Source organism: Phallusia mammillata, chromosome 1 (genome assembly GCF_965637545.1).
Source record: "Phallusia mammillata chromosome 1, kaPhaMamm4.hap1.1, whole genome shotgun sequence".
Lineage (NCBI taxonomy): Eukaryota > Metazoa > Chordata > Ascidiacea > Phlebobranchia > Ascidiidae > Phallusia > Phallusia mammillata.
Genome location: NC_137252.1, coordinates 20,856,479 through 20,878,378, shown reverse-complemented (window position 1 = coordinate 20,878,378; position 21,900 = coordinate 20,856,479). Strand labels below are relative to the sequence as shown.

General features: G+C 38.1%; 3 protein-coding genes and 1 long non-coding RNA gene across 12 annotated transcripts in view; 1 reads left to right on the top strand and 3 right to left on the bottom strand.

Annotated features, from left to right (window-relative positions):
* The window catches only part of LOC145212807 (cytoplasmic aconitate hydratase-like), a 44,168-nt gene extending 42,550 nt beyond the window's left edge, over window positions 1-1,618 (top strand). For 3 of the 9 annotated variants that reach the window (XR_013856798.1, XR_013856794.1, XR_013856789.1), the window contains 2 exons: window positions 202-354; window positions 791-855. Coding sequence is in view for 5 of the 9 variants with exons in the window: in XM_080081065.1 (XP_079937191.1) it covers window positions 791-976; window positions 1,234-1,353 (306 nt within the window). In the remaining 4 variants the exon portion in view is untranslated. Of the gene's footprint in view, window positions 1-151; window positions 355-790; window positions 977-1,233 lie in introns of those variants that run through there. The other 6 variants (XM_080081065.1, XM_080081092.1, XR_013856795.1 and 3 more) reach the window with 5 other exon arrangements.
* Window positions 1,619-3,791: 2,173 nt separating this feature from the next.
* Window positions 3,792-7,424, bottom strand: LOC145208958 (uncharacterized). Its single transcript, XM_080079209.1, has 3 exons — window positions 7,370-7,424; window positions 5,429-5,535; window positions 3,792-4,338 (listed from the first exon to the last, which is right to left on the bottom strand). The coding sequence occupies exons 1-3, from the start codon at window positions 7,422-7,424 to the stop codon at window positions 4,117-4,119; spliced, it is 384 nt and encodes a 127-aa protein (XP_079935335.1). The 3' UTR covers window positions 3,792-4,116.
* A 2,387-nt stretch (window positions 7,425-9,811) lies between these two features.
* LOC145233105 (uncharacterized) lies at window positions 9,812-15,400 on the bottom strand. The gene is made up of 2 exons (XM_080097768.1): window positions 10,241-15,400; window positions 9,812-10,011 (listed from the first exon to the last, which is right to left on the bottom strand). Exon 1 carries the CDS (start codon window positions 15,012-15,014, stop codon window positions 10,719-10,721), a length of 4,296 nt encoding a protein of 1,431 aa, XP_079953894.1. The 5' UTR covers window positions 15,015-15,400; the 3' UTR covers window positions 9,812-10,011; window positions 10,241-10,718.
* A 1,961-nt stretch (window positions 15,401-17,361) lies between these two features.
* LOC145233115 (uncharacterized) lies at window positions 17,362-18,348 on the bottom strand. Its single transcript, XR_013861025.1, has 2 exons — window positions 18,080-18,348; window positions 17,362-17,968 (listed from the first exon to the last, which is right to left on the bottom strand). It is a non-coding gene; the product is annotated as an uncharacterized LOC145233115 (long non-coding RNA).
* Between the last annotated feature and the right edge of the window lie 3,552 nt (window positions 18,349-21,900).

Genomic DNA, 21,900 nt, shown 5'->3' with positions numbered 1-21,900 from the left:
GGACAAGCGTTTTGCGAGGCAGTCTTATTGATGATAGTTCAGCGCAATATTGCTTGTGGTTTTATTAAGTTAACACACATATTTTCAGCTTTAGCTAAAGTTTTGTATCTTAGAAGTGATTAAAGCGATATTTCGTTTTTGTACATTTTAGGCAAACATTGTTGATTAACATGAATGTAAAAAACTACATGTTTTCCAAAGATGCAATAACAAGTCATTAAACAGTCATTGACAAGTTGGCCGCCTTATGATGACTGAAGGTCAACTTGCAGGAAACGCAGAACACAGTTGAGAATGATTTTTTGTCACAACATAGCTTCTTTAATGTTTGCACATATACCCCAGAAACAATACGTAAGTTAAATATAGATTGGAGAAGCGTTATTGTTAATCACTAAGGACTGCATGCTATTAAAACTGTGTCAAAAGATATTTAAACGGTCATTCGGCGACTACACTGCAATAGGCTACTGAAGTACAATTATATGACAATAATGATGCAAAAAGAAAGACGAAACTTTTTTTAAAGTTGGGTTAATGCTTTCTACAAATTTGTCCTTAAGAATCTAAAAATAACCGCAACATTTGTTTTTTTCCTAAATCCACACAAACACAGGTGTGGGGACCCATTCGTTTTTGTTCGCAAAAACAATCATATATGTAGATCAAATGATGTGTATAGTAAATTGTGAAATATCGTATAGAATATATAAAATGGAAGTATATTAGAAAGCCACCTTTCTAGTTTTACTTGCAATTTCTGGAAATAATTGATAAAATTCACTTTCAGGGTGTGAAAGCTGTTTTAGCTGAATCATTTGAGAGAATTCACCGTTCAAATCTAGTGGGAATGGGAATTATTCCTCTTCAGTTTAACAAAGGACAGTCTGCAGAAACATTTGGTTTAAATGGATTTGAGAAATATTCCATTACACTGCCAGATAGAATTGAACCCCACATGCCAGTTTGCGTTCAGGTATATTTGGCACTCTGCTTGGCCTAGACACTGTTACAGTTGAATACCTTATTGTTTTGACTGATCACCAGATGCTGATTATCTTAGCTTATCAGCTGTGGAGATATCAGATGGAGTGTTTTGTTAACCATAAAATAGGACGTAGTATATATATATATATATATATATGTGTGTATGTTTGCAAGTTACATATACATATAACTTGCACATATATTGGTAATCTTACCTCTAATTGTTTATGTTACTTTGATTCACAGACACAATGTGGAAAAGAATTTTATGTGGAACTGCGATTTGACACAGACGTTGAAATTGCTTATTACACACATGGTGGAATTTTAAACTTTACTGTAGCCTCATTGCTAAAATCAAGTTGAAAGTGCAATGTTACTTTTTAAATATGCAGTACTTTGCTTTGTGTAATGTTTTTTTTCTTCCCAAAGAATGTCCGACCCGTTTTTCCATCAAATGTTTGATGGATTTGGATGAAATTTACACAGATGGTAGATATAGGTATGTGGATGTGCATCCCACTTTGTTTTTGTTGATAACCCCAGTGTTTACCCCGCTAGCCACAGTTGTTGTGTATATTTAACCCTCTAGCCCAGGGGCGGGCAACTTCTCCAGTCGGCGGGCCTGATATGGGAAAATGAAGTACTTGGCGGGCCGGATTCCTGAATCGATACATTAATCGCGTATTTATCCAGTGATTTAAAACGGATTTTTGACCACCTAAACCAGTGGTCTTCATCCATTTTAGCGAAATCGCCCCCTTGCTAGGGCACTGGCTCAATATCGCCCCCCATTATATTGTTATTGTTTAAAGTTCTTGACTCTTGAGCATTTGCGTGCAATTAGATTTACCCAGCACCAACGAATGCTTATGTTACCAGTTAAAGCCCAATTTAATTGCTACAACAACACTGAGGGTCAATTTCACGCAATTCTAACACATCCAAGCAAAGTTTGTGACGTCATAGACAAGATAACATCATACGACTATGCGCAAACAATAGCTATTTTTGTTATTTTGATTAAAAGTAATGGGGCATTACTCGGCAGAAGAGAAACCTATACTTTCCACATTAATAACTTACACTAGATTTATCAAATTTAAGGATGATACAAAAACTTCGCAGTTTTTGAAGCGCTAGCAGACCTATAGAAAGTGTAAAAGTGAAACAAGTTTGAGGGAAAGCTCGTTACCGTTATATTAAAAAGGTATAGCCGGTCACCATACATAGCCTTAACAAAGCGTCCCCTGTGGCCAAATAAACAGCTCAACCTTGTTCGCGAGATCACAAAAAGTACAAACAAATCGCCAAAAGCAATTTATTCAAATGGAGGCAAAAGCTCATGCGCCCCATGTGCCTGGTGTTTGTTTGCAAGACAAATAAAATTTGCTCGTAAGTCAGCCTAGTCTCACAATTCTTGTATATGTTTAAACAATCAGTAATTTTGAAATCGCCCCTCTTGGAAGTAAAATCGCCCCCCAATCCCGAAAATGTCACTATCGCCCCCCTTTAAACAATGTATGAATTAAATGAAATTTGGACAGTTTGTAGAGTGTACCATTTGTAGGTGTTGGTTGTTGTGTTAAACTTTGTAGTACCTATCATTTACTCCACTAGACCCCTAGGATATAGGTCGCTACACCTGCAGTCAAGTGCAATTCACCATTAACAGGAGCTGATTGTTGTGTTTTAGCCTATTTTCTCACTATCTAACACTTTTTTCTCAGATAGTCATAAAATAGAAAATCCTTAATAAATGTATGAATGGAATGAATTTGAATAGTCTGTACTCCATACAGCGTATTTATTTAAGCACAGTACCGATCACTGTGTTTGACGTTACAATGCCAAACTTTCTCATTGTTATCTCTTGAAATGCGTTATTTACAACTTTGCATATGTGGGGACCCATGAGTTTCTGCTTGCAGAAACAACTAAGGTTATAAAAGATGGTGGATGATATGGGACCCAATATAAAATAAGTGTCGGATGTAAATATATGTTAAGAAATAGGTCACAGTGTATGTGCAACGGCAATATGTGCTAAGCCACCCTTCTAGTTTTCTGCCTAAAGTTTGTCTCATTTTTCCATCAAATGTTTAATGGACTTGGATGAAATTTACACAGATGGTAGATGTAGTTATGTAGATGTGCATACCACTTCGTTTTTGTTAATAACCCCAGTGTTTATCCCGCTAGCCACCTATAATGGGTGAGTTTGTAAACAATGTCGGAATTGGCTGAAAATTGGATAGCTTGTAGAGTATGACATTTATAGGTGTCGATTGTTGTGTTCAACCCTGTAGCCCCAACATTTACCCCACAAGCCCCCAATGTGTAAAACGTATTTGTTTGTTACTGAGCACCACAAACGAAAAAATTCTGGGGCGCAATAGTCTTACAAGTGCAACCAGTTGTATGTTAGTCGTTGGTAGATTGCTTGGTGGACGTTTTTGTTGGGCAGGAACTTGGCCGAATGGTCTGGCGCGCCATATACAGACATAAAAAAAACTGATCGGGATTCGTCCCCGGGAGAGTCCTGGGATCGAACCCAGTGAAATTTTGCAGTACTATTGATTGAGTCATTGGGGTTTCATATTTTTTTAGTTTAGTGTCAAACCCCATTAGTAACCCTACTAGCCCCCTAAAATGGGTAAGTTTAAGGTTTTTTTACTGTTTATGATGACCGGCCTTCAAAATGTTTAATAGCGTTTATAGGAAGTGTTGGTGTTTATAATACCTATACTTTTTTCCACATTTTGCACTGCACAGCTTTCAACCACACCCCACAGTTATGAACCTGCGGTCATAAAACACAAGTTTAGTTGCACCAAACAAGAAACACAATCATTAATGACATAACACATGGGCAGAAAATATAATTTTGGTGTAGTAAATATGGATATTTAATTCCAAAGCTTTTCTATGCAGAGAATATTTACACTAGTGCACGAATTTATCTTGTGACGAGATACTTGCTTCAAAATATACACCCTAAAACTCTAGCTGTATGCCGTGTTAAACACAAAACTATGTACAGAAAACCAATTGCTGTTTAGTAAATTTTTTGATTTTCAATTGGTAAGTTCAGTGGTTTCCAGTTGGTTTTGGAAAGATTTGTGATTCTTACAAATTTTCCCGCTCGTCAAGATACAGCTCAAACAATCTGGTGTCTACGATTACAACATCAACCAAACTGTAGCTGCCAGTTGCTCCTTTTCCCAATTTGTTGATTTCGTTTTGCTGTTGTTTGAATGTCATAGTGGTGTACACAACTTTCGCAAAGCCTCGAATTAAATTGTCCATTTCTTGTCTAGACAGCATACGATCTTCATTTTTGTCAGCTTGCTGCAGCAAAACATTCACAGCACAGTTTTACCACAAAAATTAAATTTAAAATGTAAAGCGAATTTGTCGTGTGTTAGAGATCTTTTTATAACCCTACACTTATGACCTGTCCCCCAAAATAAGAAACTCAATAAACTTATAGTCCAGGATCTATTGGTTTAGGTATTAATTTCTACAATACAGACGGACGGTATAAATATTAAGATATTGGATAGGTCAGTCGTTCTTAACCTTTTATAGGTCGTGGATCCATACAAGTAACCTTCAGGACATGTGCCCCCCCCCCCCCCCCCACACACATCGGACCCGCCAACTTTGGTTCTAGAGTCGGTAAAGTTTATTAGCAGTTCAGCAAAAAAAATTATGAGTTGCTACGACCAAATCCAAAATAATGAAGTGCCGGACAAACAACTTAGGGGGGGGTGGACAAAAAAAAGGTTAAGAACCGCTGCCGCAGACAAAATGAATCGTCTATGTATAAAAATTTTGAGGAAATTGTTGCCAGGAAGTGGAACTGAACCCGAACCGGTTTGAACGATTATATTCATTAAACCCGAACAGTAAACTACGATTTCCTGTTACTGTTTTTAATAACAATGCCTTTATCAGGAAATGACATGTCAAGCAATAAAGCCTGACTAATAGTCTCAAATAACATGTGAGAAATTGTCAGTGCCAGTTTGGATTTAATTCGATTTCTGTTTGCATTGTAACAACACTTGTATTCAATGTGCACAAATAAGCAGGTGTAGCCTATTCAATTATATTTTATTATCTTGGATTTATTTCGCGAGTAAACCTGCACTGAAGGACTTGTTAAAGAAAGTTAGAACATTAAACATTAATTTTGCCAGATTTTTCTTTGATGTTGATGTGATAACTGTTTGTTCGTTTGGACTGGTATGAGAATACGAAACGCGATATAATCGGCGTTTGGTTTTACTAATACTGATTAATTATTAAACCCATAGAAACTATTGATTGATCAGTAGGCTATAGTGGCAACCTCATGTTTTATTTGTTAAGCTTCTCTTCGAGCCAAGCAGGTATTGAGTATTCCACTTAAATTTAGTTTCTTTTATATTTTTACCGTAAAAATTTCTCCATATGATATTACTGAGCACTCGGCATATTCTTCAATGTTCAAGTCTCCACTTTCATCAGCATCACAAAGCTCAAACTTTCTTCTGTTTTCATCTGAAAAAAATAGGCTACCTTGTTTTGTTGTTGATAGGCTTGGGCTATTTTAAATCAAAATGTAACATCCCTTGAATTTGATATTAGCTTACGCAGGTGTTTCAAAACATTTACTAATAAATAGGGCGATTATTTTTTGACCTATAAAACGAAAAATTTTGACCTACAAATTGACAATTTTGACTTTAAAAAACTTGTTTGACAAAATTTTGACCTATGAAGAATTCAAGTAGTTAAATTACGCATTATTGTCCAAAAAGTTAAAATACGGCTAGGCTCTTCTAACTAGAGCGAAAGAATGTGCAAAAGTGTAACAGAAGGGCTAAAATCTGAACACAGACCTAGCCTATAGCTTATTCTGAAAAGGGAATGAGTGCCAAAAAACTGCAGCTAAGACACAACGAAAGTTATTCAATACATTTGTCTAAACGAAAGATACATGAAGTATTTAAAGCAAAACCGAAGCAAGAGCTGCACCTAACCTGGAGCTGCCGTAAAATGACTTGGGACCTACCAAAATTTTGCACGTTCTGAGGTGTGTTGAGCATCACACCATATCAACCTAATTATTTCACTCACTTGATGGTTTGTGATTCGCAATAATAGGAAATGGCCAATTACAACAGTATAAAGTAGGCTACAAGGTGTAAAATTAATAGTTCACTGGCAGAGCAACCTCTACAACACCACGACAATGCATTTTGTAAACAATTTTGACTTTGTAAACAATTTTGACAATTTTTGACCTATTCTAAAAATTTTGACAAAATTTTGACTTTTTTTGACAAGTCAAAAAATAATCGACCTACTAATAAACAATCAGCATTGAACTAAGGTCCCTGAAGGTATAGGCCCGGAAGGTAATAATTAAGGCCCACTACGTATATTTTATGACATATAAGTAAAAATGTTTCCGTTTTGGTATAATTTTTAGATTTAGGCTATACGAACTTACAATGATTTGAAAAGTTTTAGACCTATAAGTTCTGTGTATTAGTTGCTACGACCAATCCAAATTCGCAAGTGCTTGTTTGCAACTTTTTATTAATTTCAAAACAATTTGGTTACAAAAAATGGAAAGGTTTTGTTTTCGAAATGAAATCTTGTTAAGATATATCAGAAAGGGGTCATTTTAGCTCAACTGGAGCATCATCCAATCTGAAAAAAAGAATTAGCCTACCTCAAATAAATTTTATTAGGGTTTTGTTTGTCAGTCGTTGCTGTCAATAAGGCCAAACAAATTTTTGTTATTTTCCATAGTGTTTTTATAGCAACGGCGACTGGTATACAAAAACTGCCTTTTCGCTTTATTAGAGAGATGAAAGTTCTAATGATAAGTTTGGTTCTATTAGTGATCGACTGTCAAGTGGTTGTTTACTCACTGTTGTTAGTACCTATTCAGGTTAACAGTTATATGTCTTAAAGTTAATAACGTTGCTTGGTTGAACTTGATTAGGACTGAAGCAAAGCATAAAATAGTCTGATTGGTTTCTCCACCTTTTAAAAAAGCATAAAAATGTTGGGCCTAATTAACAGCATAGGTATGTAATAAGGCCCAAAAGTTTTTAATTTTTTTAAACTGCCCTATTACAAAAACAAAACTTGCAAACGCCTTCAAAGTCTGATGGATGCTTACAATTGACCGTTACAACCATCATGCCAAATTTGGCCTGAAACTCTTGAATAGTTTTTTAGTTATGCGCAATAGTTTTTTAAGGGGCCTTGTTACCTGCAGGTAACTTATGATAGACGACGATCTTGAAAGATTAGCCTATACCAGCCTACAATACATTAGCACGAAACTGTGTGATCAAAAAAGGACAGTTAATCTTACTTTCGGGAATATTCAGAAATTCAAGAGCATCTTCAGCCTCGTCATTTTCAAACATTCCGTTATGATTCGTATCAAGAAAGTCAAATGTCCTTTGGACGTATTGGGTAATTTCGCCAGCTATTTCTTTAACTGTGCAAAAAAACTTCTGACATAATAACCTATAGACGTTAAGACGGAAATGATTCAAAATTACCTCGTGAACAATTGAAAATATGTCGATATTGTTCGGTGGTGGTCAATTTTGACGAAGCTAAAAAATGTGCACGAAGCAAAACACTGTTATTTTATGTATTGAAGCCCAATTTTGAAAGCGACACATTTGGTTTTGTTTTAACATTTGCATTTCTATAATCATGACAAATATTTGTAATTCAAACAAACAAATGAAACCCAACGATGGACGTGTAGCTTCCTATTTGTCAAAAACATTTTCAATCGCAGTGGTTTCTGTTGATCGAATGGATTTCCTCTTTGGGCCTTGTGAACACTGTTTTAAAAGCAACACAGTAGGCTATAATTCGAAAGAATGACTTACGTTGGTCACAATTTAAACTTGCTACCAAACCGTCGAGTTTCGAGCCATTGGTTAAATCTGAAACAAAGTTTCTTGTGTGGTTAGGATCTGCGTACTTTTTCAGTTTAGAACAAAACCAATGATTACATGATGAACCATTTATAAAGCGTTGAATGTTATTTGAGATAAGTTTTTCATTGTATTTTCAATTGTCATCAAAGACTTTGATTAACTTGTCAATCGGCACTAACTTTTTGTTGTTTGCGTTATCGTTACTGACCTCCACAAAAAGATAGTACCGCATAAGCAGTAAGCAACTTCACAATAACGTTCGTCGCCATCTCCAGTGCTTTTACTGTCTTCTTTACCTAAGTTATACTTGCCTGTGACTATGGGAGACAAAAGTCGAAGGTTAATTATAAAAATTAAAAAATCTTTGTAATTAGCCTATGGTCCAGAACTATATTTTGGACCTAGTAACAAACACCGAAAGTTCTAATGTCTAGCTCAGTAACTAAATAACCTTTAGACCAGATAAAATTAGTCAAAGCTACCATGGTAAATATAAATAATGAGAAATTACTTCTTAGTCAATAAAGCCAGTAGTTGCTTCAACTCTCCTTTAAAGGTATGTGCATCATGTTAAAAGAAAATCGTGTCACAATGCTTAGGAATGAAGATCGCCCGGGATAAAGCCTACTTATTTAACTTAATTACACGCAAAACATGGTCAAGGTTATGGTCAAAGTTAGGCCTATAGGTAGTCCACTAAAGTTTCACAGATGGCTTAGACATGTATAACTTTGCGAATAGACCGTTGTGAACTAGCTTACAATTCGCAAACAAAATCTGTTACTAAATGATAATAATCAATTTCTGCCTAAAACATGCCTGTTGTTGCACAGACTAACTATGTTTTCTCGTTCACTAAACTTGTTTACCACCACATAGTTCTCAAACATTGCAAAGTTCACCCCCTATCTGAAGTAGCGTTTCAACTGTTTGCTGGACTGAACAAAATTACACATAGCCAACTCAGCGAATTCTTGCACAGGCAACTGCTGTACTTGGGTGTCGAAAAAAACATGGTGACGCAACAGCCTTTGCGACACAGGCTAATTGCGCTACATAATATGCAAACTTACAATTGGAAAACAATCAACTGCTTTGGGAGATGGGTTTCTAAAAATTGGCCTGAAAAAACGTTTTTGGTCAAAAAAAGTTTGTACGTTATCAAAAAATTAACCGTAGTTTTTGTGTCGATTCATGTCAATTGAAGTAATAAATCATCTTTGTGGAGAGATTTATGTAAATTGAAGTAATCAAGCTGGTACGTGATTCACCGTTTACTTAAATTATTTTTTTTAGTGCTGGAAAAAAATACAATGACGCAAATAGAAAATGTTGTGGAAACTGTGTATTTTGAGATAATTAAGCTGGTAAACCCATATCAAAACAAATAAGTTTGGCCTACAAGATATTTTGCTCTTTATGATTGTTTTAAAAAAATGCTTTTCGAACACGAAGTATTTTCTGCATCAACATCGCAAACCTACATAGATTCTGCACAAAGGCACTTCACGGCGTAGGGGAAAGTCGTGTATTTTGGACCCTGCGTGTAATTCGGAATTTGCTTATATTTTGGAATATACGCAAGTTGGCAGAATATCTTTTGTACAGATTGAAAGAAGACTTGATATAAGGCTTAAGGCCCCCTAGCTCCAAACTTAATGCTGTACTTTCCGTTTGTTATAGAAGGAAAAACAAAATTTACAAATATGATAATTTTTTCAAGAATCAAACTTTTTGCGTTTCTTTACTAGGGGAGAGTGGGGTGGGTTGTTACAAAATTTGTTTCGCTGCATTTTTTGGGTTAAATTATTATTCAGATCATCCTGATTTTTTGTATGAAGTTTGATATGCCCTGTAACGACCGCTAGGTGCGCAGCCTGGCCCTGCGCCGTTCGTCACACTAGATAACCCTTTTTGTAAAACGCGCCCGTCCTACAGCCTGTCCTCCAAGACGACCCACTCTTGCATTTGCAACGAATGTTCTTTTTTGGCGATAAAAGGCAACGCTGACAAATAAACCAAGACGACAACGTCAATAGCAACGGCAACGGTTTTTCTGTAACCATAAATAACACACATAAGCCATACGTACACATTATGACGTCATAGCGACCACCACAAATTAATCAGTTTCAACATTACACACAAGGTTTCAAATTAAATCTACATTAATCGGTCATATCTTACATTAAATTACTTCCAGATTACTGGTAGTAAGTCCAGTTACGGTTTTAATACACTTTGACACAAGTTAAACACAAATCAAATAAGAACATAAAACATACCAACTGTTGGGTAACCAGGGCTTTACTAGCACGCGACTAGAGGTTCCACAACTGACAATTCAGCATTTTAGCGATTGCTTTTAACATTTACAGTTTCACTATAAACAAATAGACACAAGAAATTAGGATAAATTCACTTAAATTGACTGCAAACCTAGCAACTAACGCAGCTCACAAAAACGTGGCGTTCAAAGCACATGCTCTGTCGCGGATGAATATTTCAATACGTCACGAATAAACGAGAACTTAAATCACTCAAGCGGAACAATTAATTCTCGCTGTAACATACCCCCCGACGATGTGCGAACCCATGAGAACATCTTTACAACACACAAACAGCGAGAAAGGAAAACTTAACCAACAAACACAACACTTTAAGCCTTCATAATCAAACACAACTTTGCGACCGGTCGTTTGAACGACCCAACGTGCGTTTTAACCAAAGCACTTCGCACAAACCCGGACTTATCCAGGTAGGCTACGTTTCCACGATTCTTCCGGTGAGCCATTTCCCTCGTGGTGCCGAGTTGTCGACCAACAGGACCAGATCACCAGCGTCGAGGTTCTCTTCGGGAAATTGCCATTTCTGACGCGTCTGTAGCGTCAGCAGGTACTCATTTGTCCATCGGACCCAAAACTGGTCGGCCAAGTACTGGACCTGGCGCCAGTGTCGTCGAACGTAGTTGTCTTCCTTCACATATTTGACAATCGCTAGCTCAGCCCTTTCGAGATCAGCGACAGTCAGTCTTTTGGATAGCTGTCGGTTCTTCTGAGAACGCAGATAGTCAATGAATCGCTGGAGCCAAGCAATTCCCTTCTTTAATTTCTTCCATGAAGAATAGCGACAAATTAAATCATCAAACAAACACTGCTCCTCTGCAACGTGCACAGCCAACATTTTCTTCGGTTTCATGTTTAAATATTCCTCGGGAACATCTTTGGTATTCACAGGATTCGTAGGCCAGTGACGTTCATCGCTGCCTAAAAACGAAGGTCCGCTAAACCAACGCTTGTTTTGGAGAAAAGCCTTTACAGTACACCCACGAGATGCGTCATCAGCTGGGTTTAGTGCAGTAGGAACATGCTTCCACTGCGACGCGTCGGATCCTTCCTCAATTTTCGCCAGTCGGTTGGCGAAAAAGGTACAAAAACGCTTATTTACGTTGTAAATGGATTGCAGAACTGCAGTTGAATCGGTCCAAAACACGGATCGTCCGATATCCAAGTCAAGTTCCTGCCTTAAAACTTGGTCCATCTTGACAGCAAGAGTAGCTGCGGTCAATTCCAATCTGGGAATGGACACCATCTTCAAGGGCGCTAGACGGGCCTTTCCAGTAACAAAGGAACAATGCACATTGCCTTGTTCATCCACTGTTCGCAAGTATGCGACTGTTCCGTATCCACAGGAAGACGCATCTGCAAAATGATGCAGCTCGTGCGTCTTGACTTCGAGCCCAGTTGTTTGGAAACACCTTTTAATCTTAATTACCGATAGACCTGGAAGCTCAGAAGTCCATGCGTTCCATCTCTTTTCTATATCCGGTGGAACTTCCTGATCCCAGCCATAATTTTCTTTGCAAAACTCCTGCAAAAGCTTTCGCGCATGTAATACTACAGGCGCAACGAAACCTAAGGGATCGAACAAGGAGCTGACCACGGAAAGTATTCCTCTCCTCGTTACAGGCTTCTTTTTGACCTTTACGTCAAATTCAAACACGTCACAGCGAAAATTCCACAACACTCCAAGCACACGTTCCATGTGCTTTACATCAACATTTAATACAATGGACTGTACAGATCTATCTTCGGTTGGGACTGACGACAACACACGCTCGCTGTTGCTCACCCATTTTCTGAGCCGAAATCCTCCGAGCTGCAACAATTCACGCAACTCGCCGGCCAATTTGATTGCATCGTCTTCGTTCCTTACGGACTTCAAACAATCGTCCACGCAGAAGTTTTGTTTCACTGTCGAAACCGCTTCAGAACTGAATCTCTCCTGGTTGTCTTCGGCAGTTTTCTGCAAACAGTACCCAGCACAGCAAGGAGATGAGGCTGCACCAAATATGTGTACCAGCATCTGGTAATCAACGGGTTCACGCGACAAATCGCCTTCAGGCCACCAAACGAATCTTAGTGCAGATGTATCGATCGGATCAACCTTTACCTGGTGAAACATCGCTTCTACATCGGCGACAAACGCAACCGGTTCCTGGCGAAATCGAACAAGCGTCCCAAAAAGACTGTTGAGTAAATCTGGACCTTGCAAAAGCTGGTCATTCAGCGAAATATTATGATATCTGGCGGCGCAGTCAAAGACGACCCTCACCTTTCCTGGTTTCTGCGGGTGTACAACCGGGTGATGCGACAGGTACCAAACAGCGCCATCATCCGGCTCCTTGTCGTCGCCCTTTAAACGTCTGGCATGTCCCTCGTTCAAGTAGGTATCCAACGTTTGCTTGTACTTCTCATATAGCTGCGAGTCAGTTTCCAATCGCCGTTTCAAGTATGACAAACGTTTCATTGCCATAACACGGTTATTTGGCAAGTTTGGAGCACCTGGTCTCCATGGCAATCGCAGTTGGTAGTGTCCGTCATGACACTTCACTGAGCTTTCCATCTGCTTCAATGCGTATCTGTCTTCTTTCGACAGTGTCGTTCTGGGTGATAACGCGGTTTGGCCAAAGTCGCTTTCCCACATGCATTTTATCTGTTGGTGCAACGTTTCGTCCTGCGAGGTTACAAAATTCACCCGTATCTGTGAACTTCTTGAACCATTACTATGACAAGGACCTACAAGCGACCAACCGAGCATAGAACGCACGGCACTTGGCTCCTTTCTTCCGCCTCTTCGTTCATCATTTATCCAGAACACCTCGGGAACGTTTGCTCCAATGAGCAACATGACTTCCCCATGGGGCAAGACAGGAAAATCTAAATTACGCAAGTGAGGCCACCGCCAAAGCGACCCTTCCGGTATTCTGTTCGGGGAGACTGGCAAACTGTCCACGCTCAAAACGTCGTTTAATCGTACGGATTGCTTCCCGTCAAGCGACGCCACCATTAAATCAACGGCCAAACCTTCTCTTCTCTGTGACCTATCACTGACAGTGGTCAAGGAGTACGTTGTCTTTCTCCCCCCGACGTCTAGCTGCTCGATCAGTCGTTTGTCACACAAGGTTGTAGTCGATCCTTGATCCAAAAAGGCGTAAGTTTCCAGCTTTCTACCATTACTGGCTGTAACCTTTACCGGCACTATGTTAAGGTACACACTCTCTGCATGAGTGCTCATGCAAGTCCAGGTGACAGTTGCATTTGATGATGTGGGTTTCTCTTCTGAGGCCTGCGTAGACGCTTCGCGTACGGGTGCAGTTGAAGAAGTCTTCCATTCTGTCCAGTGCAGAAGATTGTGATGCTTTCCACGGCATCCGCCGATAGTGCAAGAACTTGGTAAACTACATGTTCTTGCTATATGACCCTTTAAAAAACAATTGTCACACAGCCGAACTTGACGCAGAAACTTTCTTCGCTCTACGAAGGTTTTCCGTTTGAACACGTCGCAATCGCCAAGATCGTGCGATTTACTGCACAAGGGACATCCCTGCTTCTGAGGACTTCTCGGTTCAGCCTTACGCTCGTTTCCCGGAGCAACCGATGTCGCATGAGTCGATGCTCTTGACCTCGTCGAAGGAGATTTGCTGCGCCTTTTCTGCGCATCTCTGTCCTTCCGAGGACCCAACACTCGACCAAACATCGTGGTTCCAATGTACGCTTCCTTCTTAACGAATTCAACAAGGTGACAGAAACGAGGCTCTTCCCCATTCCTTTCGATTTTAGCTGCATGTCTTCTCCATTGACTTTGCAGTGCAAACGGCAACCGCTTTATTATATTCAGCATATTTTCAAAATTGTTGATGTCTGCGAAGTATCCCAGATGAGTCAGGGTCACCAGGCACTCTTCTAATGCCTGTGCTAGCTCTATCAATCCGTCAGTATCATCGGATTTCAGATAAGGCCAGTGACTTAGCTTATCCACGTACGCACGTGCGATAATAATAGGACGTCCGTAACGCTCGAATAACAACTCTCGAGCCCTTCGGTAACCTTCCAGGGGGTGAAGGCCAATGCAGAAGGCAATCATTGCATGTGCTTCTTTTCGACAGTATTGGATAAGACAATTAAGCTTCACACTGTCGCTGTCTACACGTCGACCAATATTTTCGTCAAAGCTTATCATGAAACGCGTGTACATTAGCGGGTCACCTTCAAAATATAATAGCTGTGGTCTGGGAAGCTCCATCCCTGCCTTCAAGACTGCAGCAACACGACACAGGTCACTCACCTTCGGCTCATGATTCAGTGCTTCCGTTTTTGGTTTAGGTTCGCAACGCGAGGAGGACGGAATGTCCGTTACCTGCGCTTCTGAACTGCTTCTGTTAATAATGCCGGAGTCTGATGCTTGCTTTTCCTCTTTTACTACTTCGGGTTTGGTCTCAGGTGAGAAGAGGACTGGTAATTCAACTTGCTTCTCTGGCTGAAATCCAGCAAAACATGACCCAGATGAAGATGTCCTTTCCCATAAGTCAGCTTCCACTGTGGCAGTCTTTATCTTATGATCAGCTTCTAGAATTTTTAATTGATTTTCAGAGGATTTAAGTAAACTTTCTGCTTCCATTTTTTTCTGCAAAAGGCTGCTTTCTGCCTCCATTTTTTTCTGCAAAAGGCTATTTTCTGCCTCCATTTTTTTCTGCAAAAGGCTATTTTCTGCTTCCATCTTTTTCTGCAGAAACTCCTTTTCTAGAAGTGCGACTTATTTTTTCACACGCGCCTCAGTACGTCTGCAACTCGACCTCGAACTAGCATATGAACCAGTCTTGCTTCTAGAACCAAAATCGCTGACAGACGGTTCCTTGCTTGAGTGTTCAGGCGGTTTGGAACGCCTTACTTCCTCTAACCCAGGGGTTCTTAACCTGGGGTGCACGCACCCCCAAGGGGTGCGAGAACTGTTCCTAGGGGGTGCGGGGGTGCTGAATCATTAAGGTTGGTTACGTCAATTCTATTTAAGCAATTACAGAAGGGGGAGCGAAAATTGGTTAGTGATTTGTAAGGGGGTGCGAAAATTGGTTGGTGATTTGAAAGGGGTGCAGCAAGGAAAAAAGGTTAAGAAACACTGCCAGGGGTTCTTAACCTGGGGTGCACGCACCCCCAAGGGGTGCGAGAACTGTTCCTAGGGGGTGCGGGGGTGCTGAATCATTAAGGTTGGTTAGGTCAATTCTATTTAAGCAATTACAGAAGGGGGAGCGAAAATTGGTTAGTGATTTGTAAGGGGGTGCGAAAATTGGTTGGTGATTTGAAAGGGGTGCAGCAAGGAAAAAAGGTTAAGAACCACTGCTCTAACCATTCTACTGTGCGCGCATCAAATTCTTGCTTGCCACTTCGCAAACTTGAGAGCGCAGCATTAATTGTCCTTCTTTCCTTTTTCTTTTTTACAAAATCCAGTCGTGTTGTATGTTTGCCAACACATTCGTCGTACAAAACATCAATGGATGAAATCTTCTCCTTTAACTGTTGCACATTCGAGGAATCAATCATAATTTCCTCTGCATCTTGATATGCCAAGTTCAGACGTTTTACCAAATTGACAAGAGTGTGTTGAGATTCAACCATCTTGATAACTTTGCTTATGCACAATTCAAAGTCCAAAGTTGAAACTCCGTTTTCGATCAGTTGAAAAGCCTTTAATGTAACGACCGCTAGGTGCGCAGCCTGGCCCTGCGCCGTTCGTCACACTAGATAACCCTTTTTGTAAAACGCGCCCGTCCTACAGCCTGTCCTCCAAGACGACCCACTCTTGCATTTGCAACGAATGTTCTTTTTTGGCGATAAAAGGCAACGCTGACAAATAAACCAAGACGACAACGTCAATAGCAACGGCAACGGTTTTTCTGTAACCATAAATAACACACATAAGCCATACGTACACATTATGACGTCATAGCGACCACCACAAATTAATCAGTTTCAACAGTACACACAAGGTTTCAAATTAAATCTACATTAATCGGTCATATCTTACATTAAATTACTTCCAGATTACTGGTAGTAAGTCCAGTTACGGTTTTAATACACTTTGACACAAGTTAAACACAAATCAAATAAGAACATAAAACATACCAACTGTTGGGTAACCAGGGCTTTACTAGCACGCGACTAGAGGTTCCACAACTGACAATTCAGCATTTTAGCGATTGCTTTTAACATTTACAGTTTCACTATAAACAAATAGACACAAGAAATTAGGATAAATTCACTTAAATTGACTGCAAACCTAGCAACTAACGCAGCTCACAAAAACGTGGCGTTCAAAGCACATGCTCTGTCGCGGATGAATATTTCAATACGTCACGAACAAACGAGAACTTAAATCACCCAAGCGGAACAATTAATTCTCGTTGTAACATCATAGATAACTTAATTCACCAGATGCGCAACTCGGCGAAATCGCTCAGACAGGTCACGCTTGAATGAACCAGTACACATGGGCTTCTTTACAAGGTAAGCACTTAATGTAAAGCGGCAGGTCCTGAGTTACCGTTGATACACAAAAATAACAATCAAAATGAAACGCGCTTATGACGTCATAACCACCCTCCCGCATTACTTGTTTAAGCTATTTGCAACAAGGTAAATGATGCGGTTTAAATCATTTTTGCTATATATTTGAACATTTTTTAGTGATTGTTTTATGTAAAATATTAGTATTTATAATTAAAACAAGTATAAACCAACGAGATAGTCCTTGTCGGATATTAAAGTGTAAATAATTAGGCTTTTCAGTGTTTGACATCAGACAAAATTATTAAACAATATATTTCCGTTCGAATGTGTGGCAAATATCAATAATTTAATTGATCAAAGGTTTTTTTCTGTACTTAATGGTGACCAATGTGGGCTCTTTAGCTAAAATCAAAATTCCTAATTTTATCCAATGTGGATTTAATTCAGTAAAATTGCACATAACATTTTGTGCATATTGACTGCATAAGATGTGAATATTTGTTATGGCTTGTTTGAGATTTTTACTGGTCACTTTTAACTTGAATAGCAATGTTACATAAAACACTGTTGCATTTTTTTTATTTTGCAGCAAATTAAAATGCAGTACATAGTTGTTAAAAAATGTTACACAAAATTAAATTACAGTATAGAACACAACAGAATCAAACTTGTAAAAGATAAATTAATGTCTTTCATTTTGCAAATAAGAACATTTGTTCTCGTTGAATGAATGCTGGTACCACCACATGCAATGTTAAACTATTTTGCAATTTACTGTTGGCCAAACATAAAGAAAATAATCCAGAAACTTTCAAAGTTGGTTTCAAATTTCCTAATTAATATGATGTCAATCTTATAATAGCAGTAAAATTTGTAGATTGTTTACTTTTAGGCTTTCTCTTAAAGACTTAAATCAATTCAATTCACCATAGTATACATATCATAAAATGTCTAGTTTGGTTGGCTTGAGTTTTTGTGTTTGGGTAAAATAGTGGTAGAGCATATTTGTAGTTCTTGGGTCACATGCAAACAGCAAGCATCCTGGCAATGACAAAAACAAAGGAAACATTTCAAAGTAGAACTGATGCCAAAGACTGCAACGTTTGACTGGAACTGTACTTGTCACACTTGTATCACCGATCCTGTGGTTGGATCAATTTGGAGGTTTATCTGAATTGCAAGAATTTTTCATTTTTAAATTGGGAATTGTTTGTTTAAATGTAACAATTTTGCATTTCAAAACTGTATAATAAACCGATTTAGATGTCCTTTATCACTGACTTTTGGTATTTGGCCAAAAGTGCTTTCCTTGTGGAGATTTGATAAGTTGTGGCAATGACAGTTGGTTGGCATCCAGCAGGTATATGATAGGCCTACCATATTCCCATCCCCCAAAAGAAGGACACAATTTTAAAAAGAACATGAAAAAATACTTTAAGGCTCCCCAAAAATAAAAGCTTCCGAAATTAGACGGTATACAATAGTTTGGATAAAGTTTATAACTATTATCACGCCACAACACTAAAATAAGCTTGCATTTTCAAAAAACGTAAAACCTGTGTTCTTCAAAAAATCAGCTGAAGATGTATATTTGGGTGTTTTCAAAGGTATGATTGTCACATTTGTATTTGGTAAATCAGAAATTCCAGGAGGACATTTGGGCTCTTTTTCTTGTCCTCAGAGGACAACTTGGTTTTTGTTAAAAAAGAGGACGTATGGTAGGCATAACTATATGAGATAATAGATTCATGATAAATAGAAAGTATCTGTTCTCCCTGTAAATCTCACATTTATAGAGCTAAATCAAAGTTAGGTGGTGACATGTATTATTGGAATTAGGATATGACTGGCATGCATAAGCTTTCATGAAATAGGGCTATACACAGATTTACCACAAGTATATAGTGACGTAGTTGGACAGGACACAACAGGTTTGTTTAACAGCAGCACTCCTGCATGTACAGAAAGGTCTTAAAACAAACATTTTTACTTGAAAATAATGCAGTAATCACAAAAATATTACTTGTAACTTACCACTAGCAGGCTACAATTTAAAATTGTAGAATCGACTACTGTAAGCTGTAATTAGGCGTATCACAGCATTTAAAGAAATGGACTGCGATGTTTTAAGCATAAAATTTCGAAAACCACAAGCAAAAAGGATTTGCTGACTTTTTAAAAATAACTTACCAGCCGTTGCAATACATTTACCTCTAATTTGCTACAGCGAATAACCTCGACAGGGGTCACGCACAAAAAGGATGGCATCTTTAAACACACAACTGATAACTTTCGCTCAATAACTAATTTAGGAGTTTAACCGGGCTCAAAAAACACCAGTTTTAGTATTTCGCGCCAAATTCGTTAATTTCTTCTTGACAACGGTAACTCAGGACCTGCCGCTTTACATTAAGTGCTTACCTCTTTACAATGGCGGGTAATGGGTGAAGAGTGAAGATGTTGGCAAAAAAATCGCAATTTCTTGCATTAAACGTCAAATAACTTTGGAATTGAAGTGATAATAAACTTGCAGGTTACGTAAGTGTCATGTATCTCGTGTATTTTATTCGTTTTTAAAAGTTTATTGTGTGTTTTAAAAGGATCACTAACCGTTTTTGTTTGATTGATTTTTTATGTCAAATATACCGTGGACAAGACTAAATTCTCGTATTTGTGATTTAGTTGTATTTCTGTGTAATAGCTAGGTTAGCCACACCGTGCCAGCCAATGGCAACAAATCTTTGTTTAAAATTTGCCATCCTGAATTTCAAAGCAACTCTGATATGAAGAAACATTACAGCAATTTACAAAAATGTGTGCTCTCATTGCGTGACCCAACTTAGGGAGACATAATACATGCTTCATAAAGAAACGTAATATTAATTTCCTTTTAACCCACTTCTGTTGTCAAAATCAAACAGTAATTCCTTTAGAGCATTCTTATGTGAAGATCACATTAAAAAAGCGATCTGCTGATAATTGGTTGCAGAAAAAAGTTAAAAATTGGTGCTTTGCCATCCAAAAAAATTCCTAAACAGCAGTACACAACAAAATTGGTAACATTGCCTATGAACATATAAATGTTTATTACAGCTAAAATCATTTGTTGTGGCCAAGACAAGCAAAAAGGCACCATTTTACAGAAAGGTTCTTTCATAAGTTAAACACCACAGCGTTGAAAGTGTTGAGAAAGCTTTTAAACAATTAGGTCCTCAGCTGAAAGTTAGTACACACTTCTTAAGTTAACAATTCATTTTAAACAACAAGTTGTACAACATTTAGAAAAGTGGCCATTTTATTGAAAAGGCAAATACCTTTTGGTAGAACAATATAAAAATAAAATTGTTAAAGCATACATAAGGTACAGTTATGTTTATTATGAATTAATCTGGGTTTCTGTATGTTATAATTTTTGTGGTAGACTTTGCATCTCAAGCAATGTTGAGGTTAAATGGGCTCCATTTTATGGATGGTGAGTTAAACCACTATCCTTGGGTATTACTCCATTGAGGAAATCAACTTTAAATGCATTTTTAAGTATAACACCTGCTTTTAAAACAAGATAGTTTGATCATTAGGTTTTTATAGTTTTTTTTTGCATCATCACAGGGGAGTTGGATAACTTAAAACTTTGTATGGGAGTAAGCAGGAAAAACAAGAATATTAACAAACATGTCATACAAGCATGGAACACCCTGACAGGCACAATCATAATTCGCTCACCTCATTGCAATGTAGCCAGTAGATATGGCAACACATTTAAAACTAGATCACCTAATCTTCAAACACAGTAACAGAAAAAGGGCCGGTAATGTGTAAAATGTGTGCAAAGTATGGCAAAAAATGGAACGCAACAGAGTGCAGCAAATGAAATCCAGTGCAACTAGTGAAGAAGAATTGGTAACAGTGGATGACCGAATTCATTAGGATATCTTGGTATGCAGATTCAAATGTTTCTCATTTAATTTTGGAACAGTAATGTGTCATTTCCCATCTGCAGGATTTGGTTGAAAGTCAAAAACACTCACTAATGAGTGGCAAGCCTCATTTTTTAAAAATGCAATGTAAAAATGCTTCAAAGACCATTAATCGGAGACGGTACCACCCTGATGTGGTTCATTGGGTAATTGAGTTGTTTACTAGAGCTTCAGCAGCATATAATCATCTCAGAACCAGTGGTGTTCTTATATTGCCATCATCACGTACTTTACAGTAGTACAGGTATAAGTTGCAATTTTACACATAATTTTTTGAACTGACATATCATCACACAATCCTAAAAACACTGTATGGTAGATTGTTAAAAATATTGGCTCTGGTGCATGTGGTATCAATATCAACCAATTGGCAGTCAATGCTCTGTGGATGAAAAGTTAGTTTACAGCAGCAATTTATGCACTTTTTCATGTTTTTTTTTAATTTATTATTTTCATGTAGTCAAGAAAATTGGTATTCTAGGAAGGCCACTTAGTTGGATTTATTGACTACGGGGCCAGAAATGCAGACACCATAATGGCAACCCATATATGTAGTTATGTAGCAAGGTGGTACACATAATGCAAATTGTCCAATTCAGCGAATTCAAAGTCCAAACTTGCTACATAAATAAGGTTAATTGCCATTTTTTTATGATATTATTAAGAAAATTCCAAAAACTAAAACATTTTTATCAAACTAAACGTCGCAGCTCAAAAAAACTATCGACAAGACGACAAAATATGTGTATGTTCTTACCTATGCCCACGAAATGTGTACTTGTTCATTCAAGCGTGCAACGTCTGAAGGAAGGCAAAACCAATATATTCGCATTCATGGTAATTAAATTAGATTTGTTAAAATAAAAATGTTTAAAAAATACATCAACATAACATAACTACACATTAAAAGTTACATCTTGTTCTATGTAGTAATTCACCCGAGAGATTTTTTAAAATATTTAGTCGGCAGACGAGTTGCGCATCTAGTGAATTAAGTTATCTATGGTAACATGCCCCTTAGTCAACTAAACATGTTACCAACAAAATTAATTGCTACTTGTAAAAAAAATTATTTCATGTTTTCTGGTTGATACTCTGTTGTAACAACTCACCCCATGGTGGGGG

Excerpts from the sequence above, each read along its gene's own strand:
- LOC145233105 (XM_080097768.1), bottom strand. The coding sequence starts at position 15,014 with ATGGAAGCAGAAAATAGCCTTTTGCAGAAAAAAATGGAGGCAGAAAAT.
- LOC145208958 (XM_080079209.1), bottom strand. The coding sequence starts at position 7,424 with ATGTTTGAAAATGACGAGGCTGAAGATGCTCTTGAATTTCTGAATATT. Across the intron at positions 5,536-7,369 it reads ATTTCTGAATATTCCCGAAA|ATGAAAACAGAAGAAAGTTT; the intron begins GTAAGATTAACT and ends TATTTTTTTCAG. Across the intron at positions 4,339-5,428 it reads CATATGGAGAAATTTTTACG|CAAGCTGACAAAAATGAAGA; the intron begins GTAAAAATATAA and ends GTTTTGCTGCAG.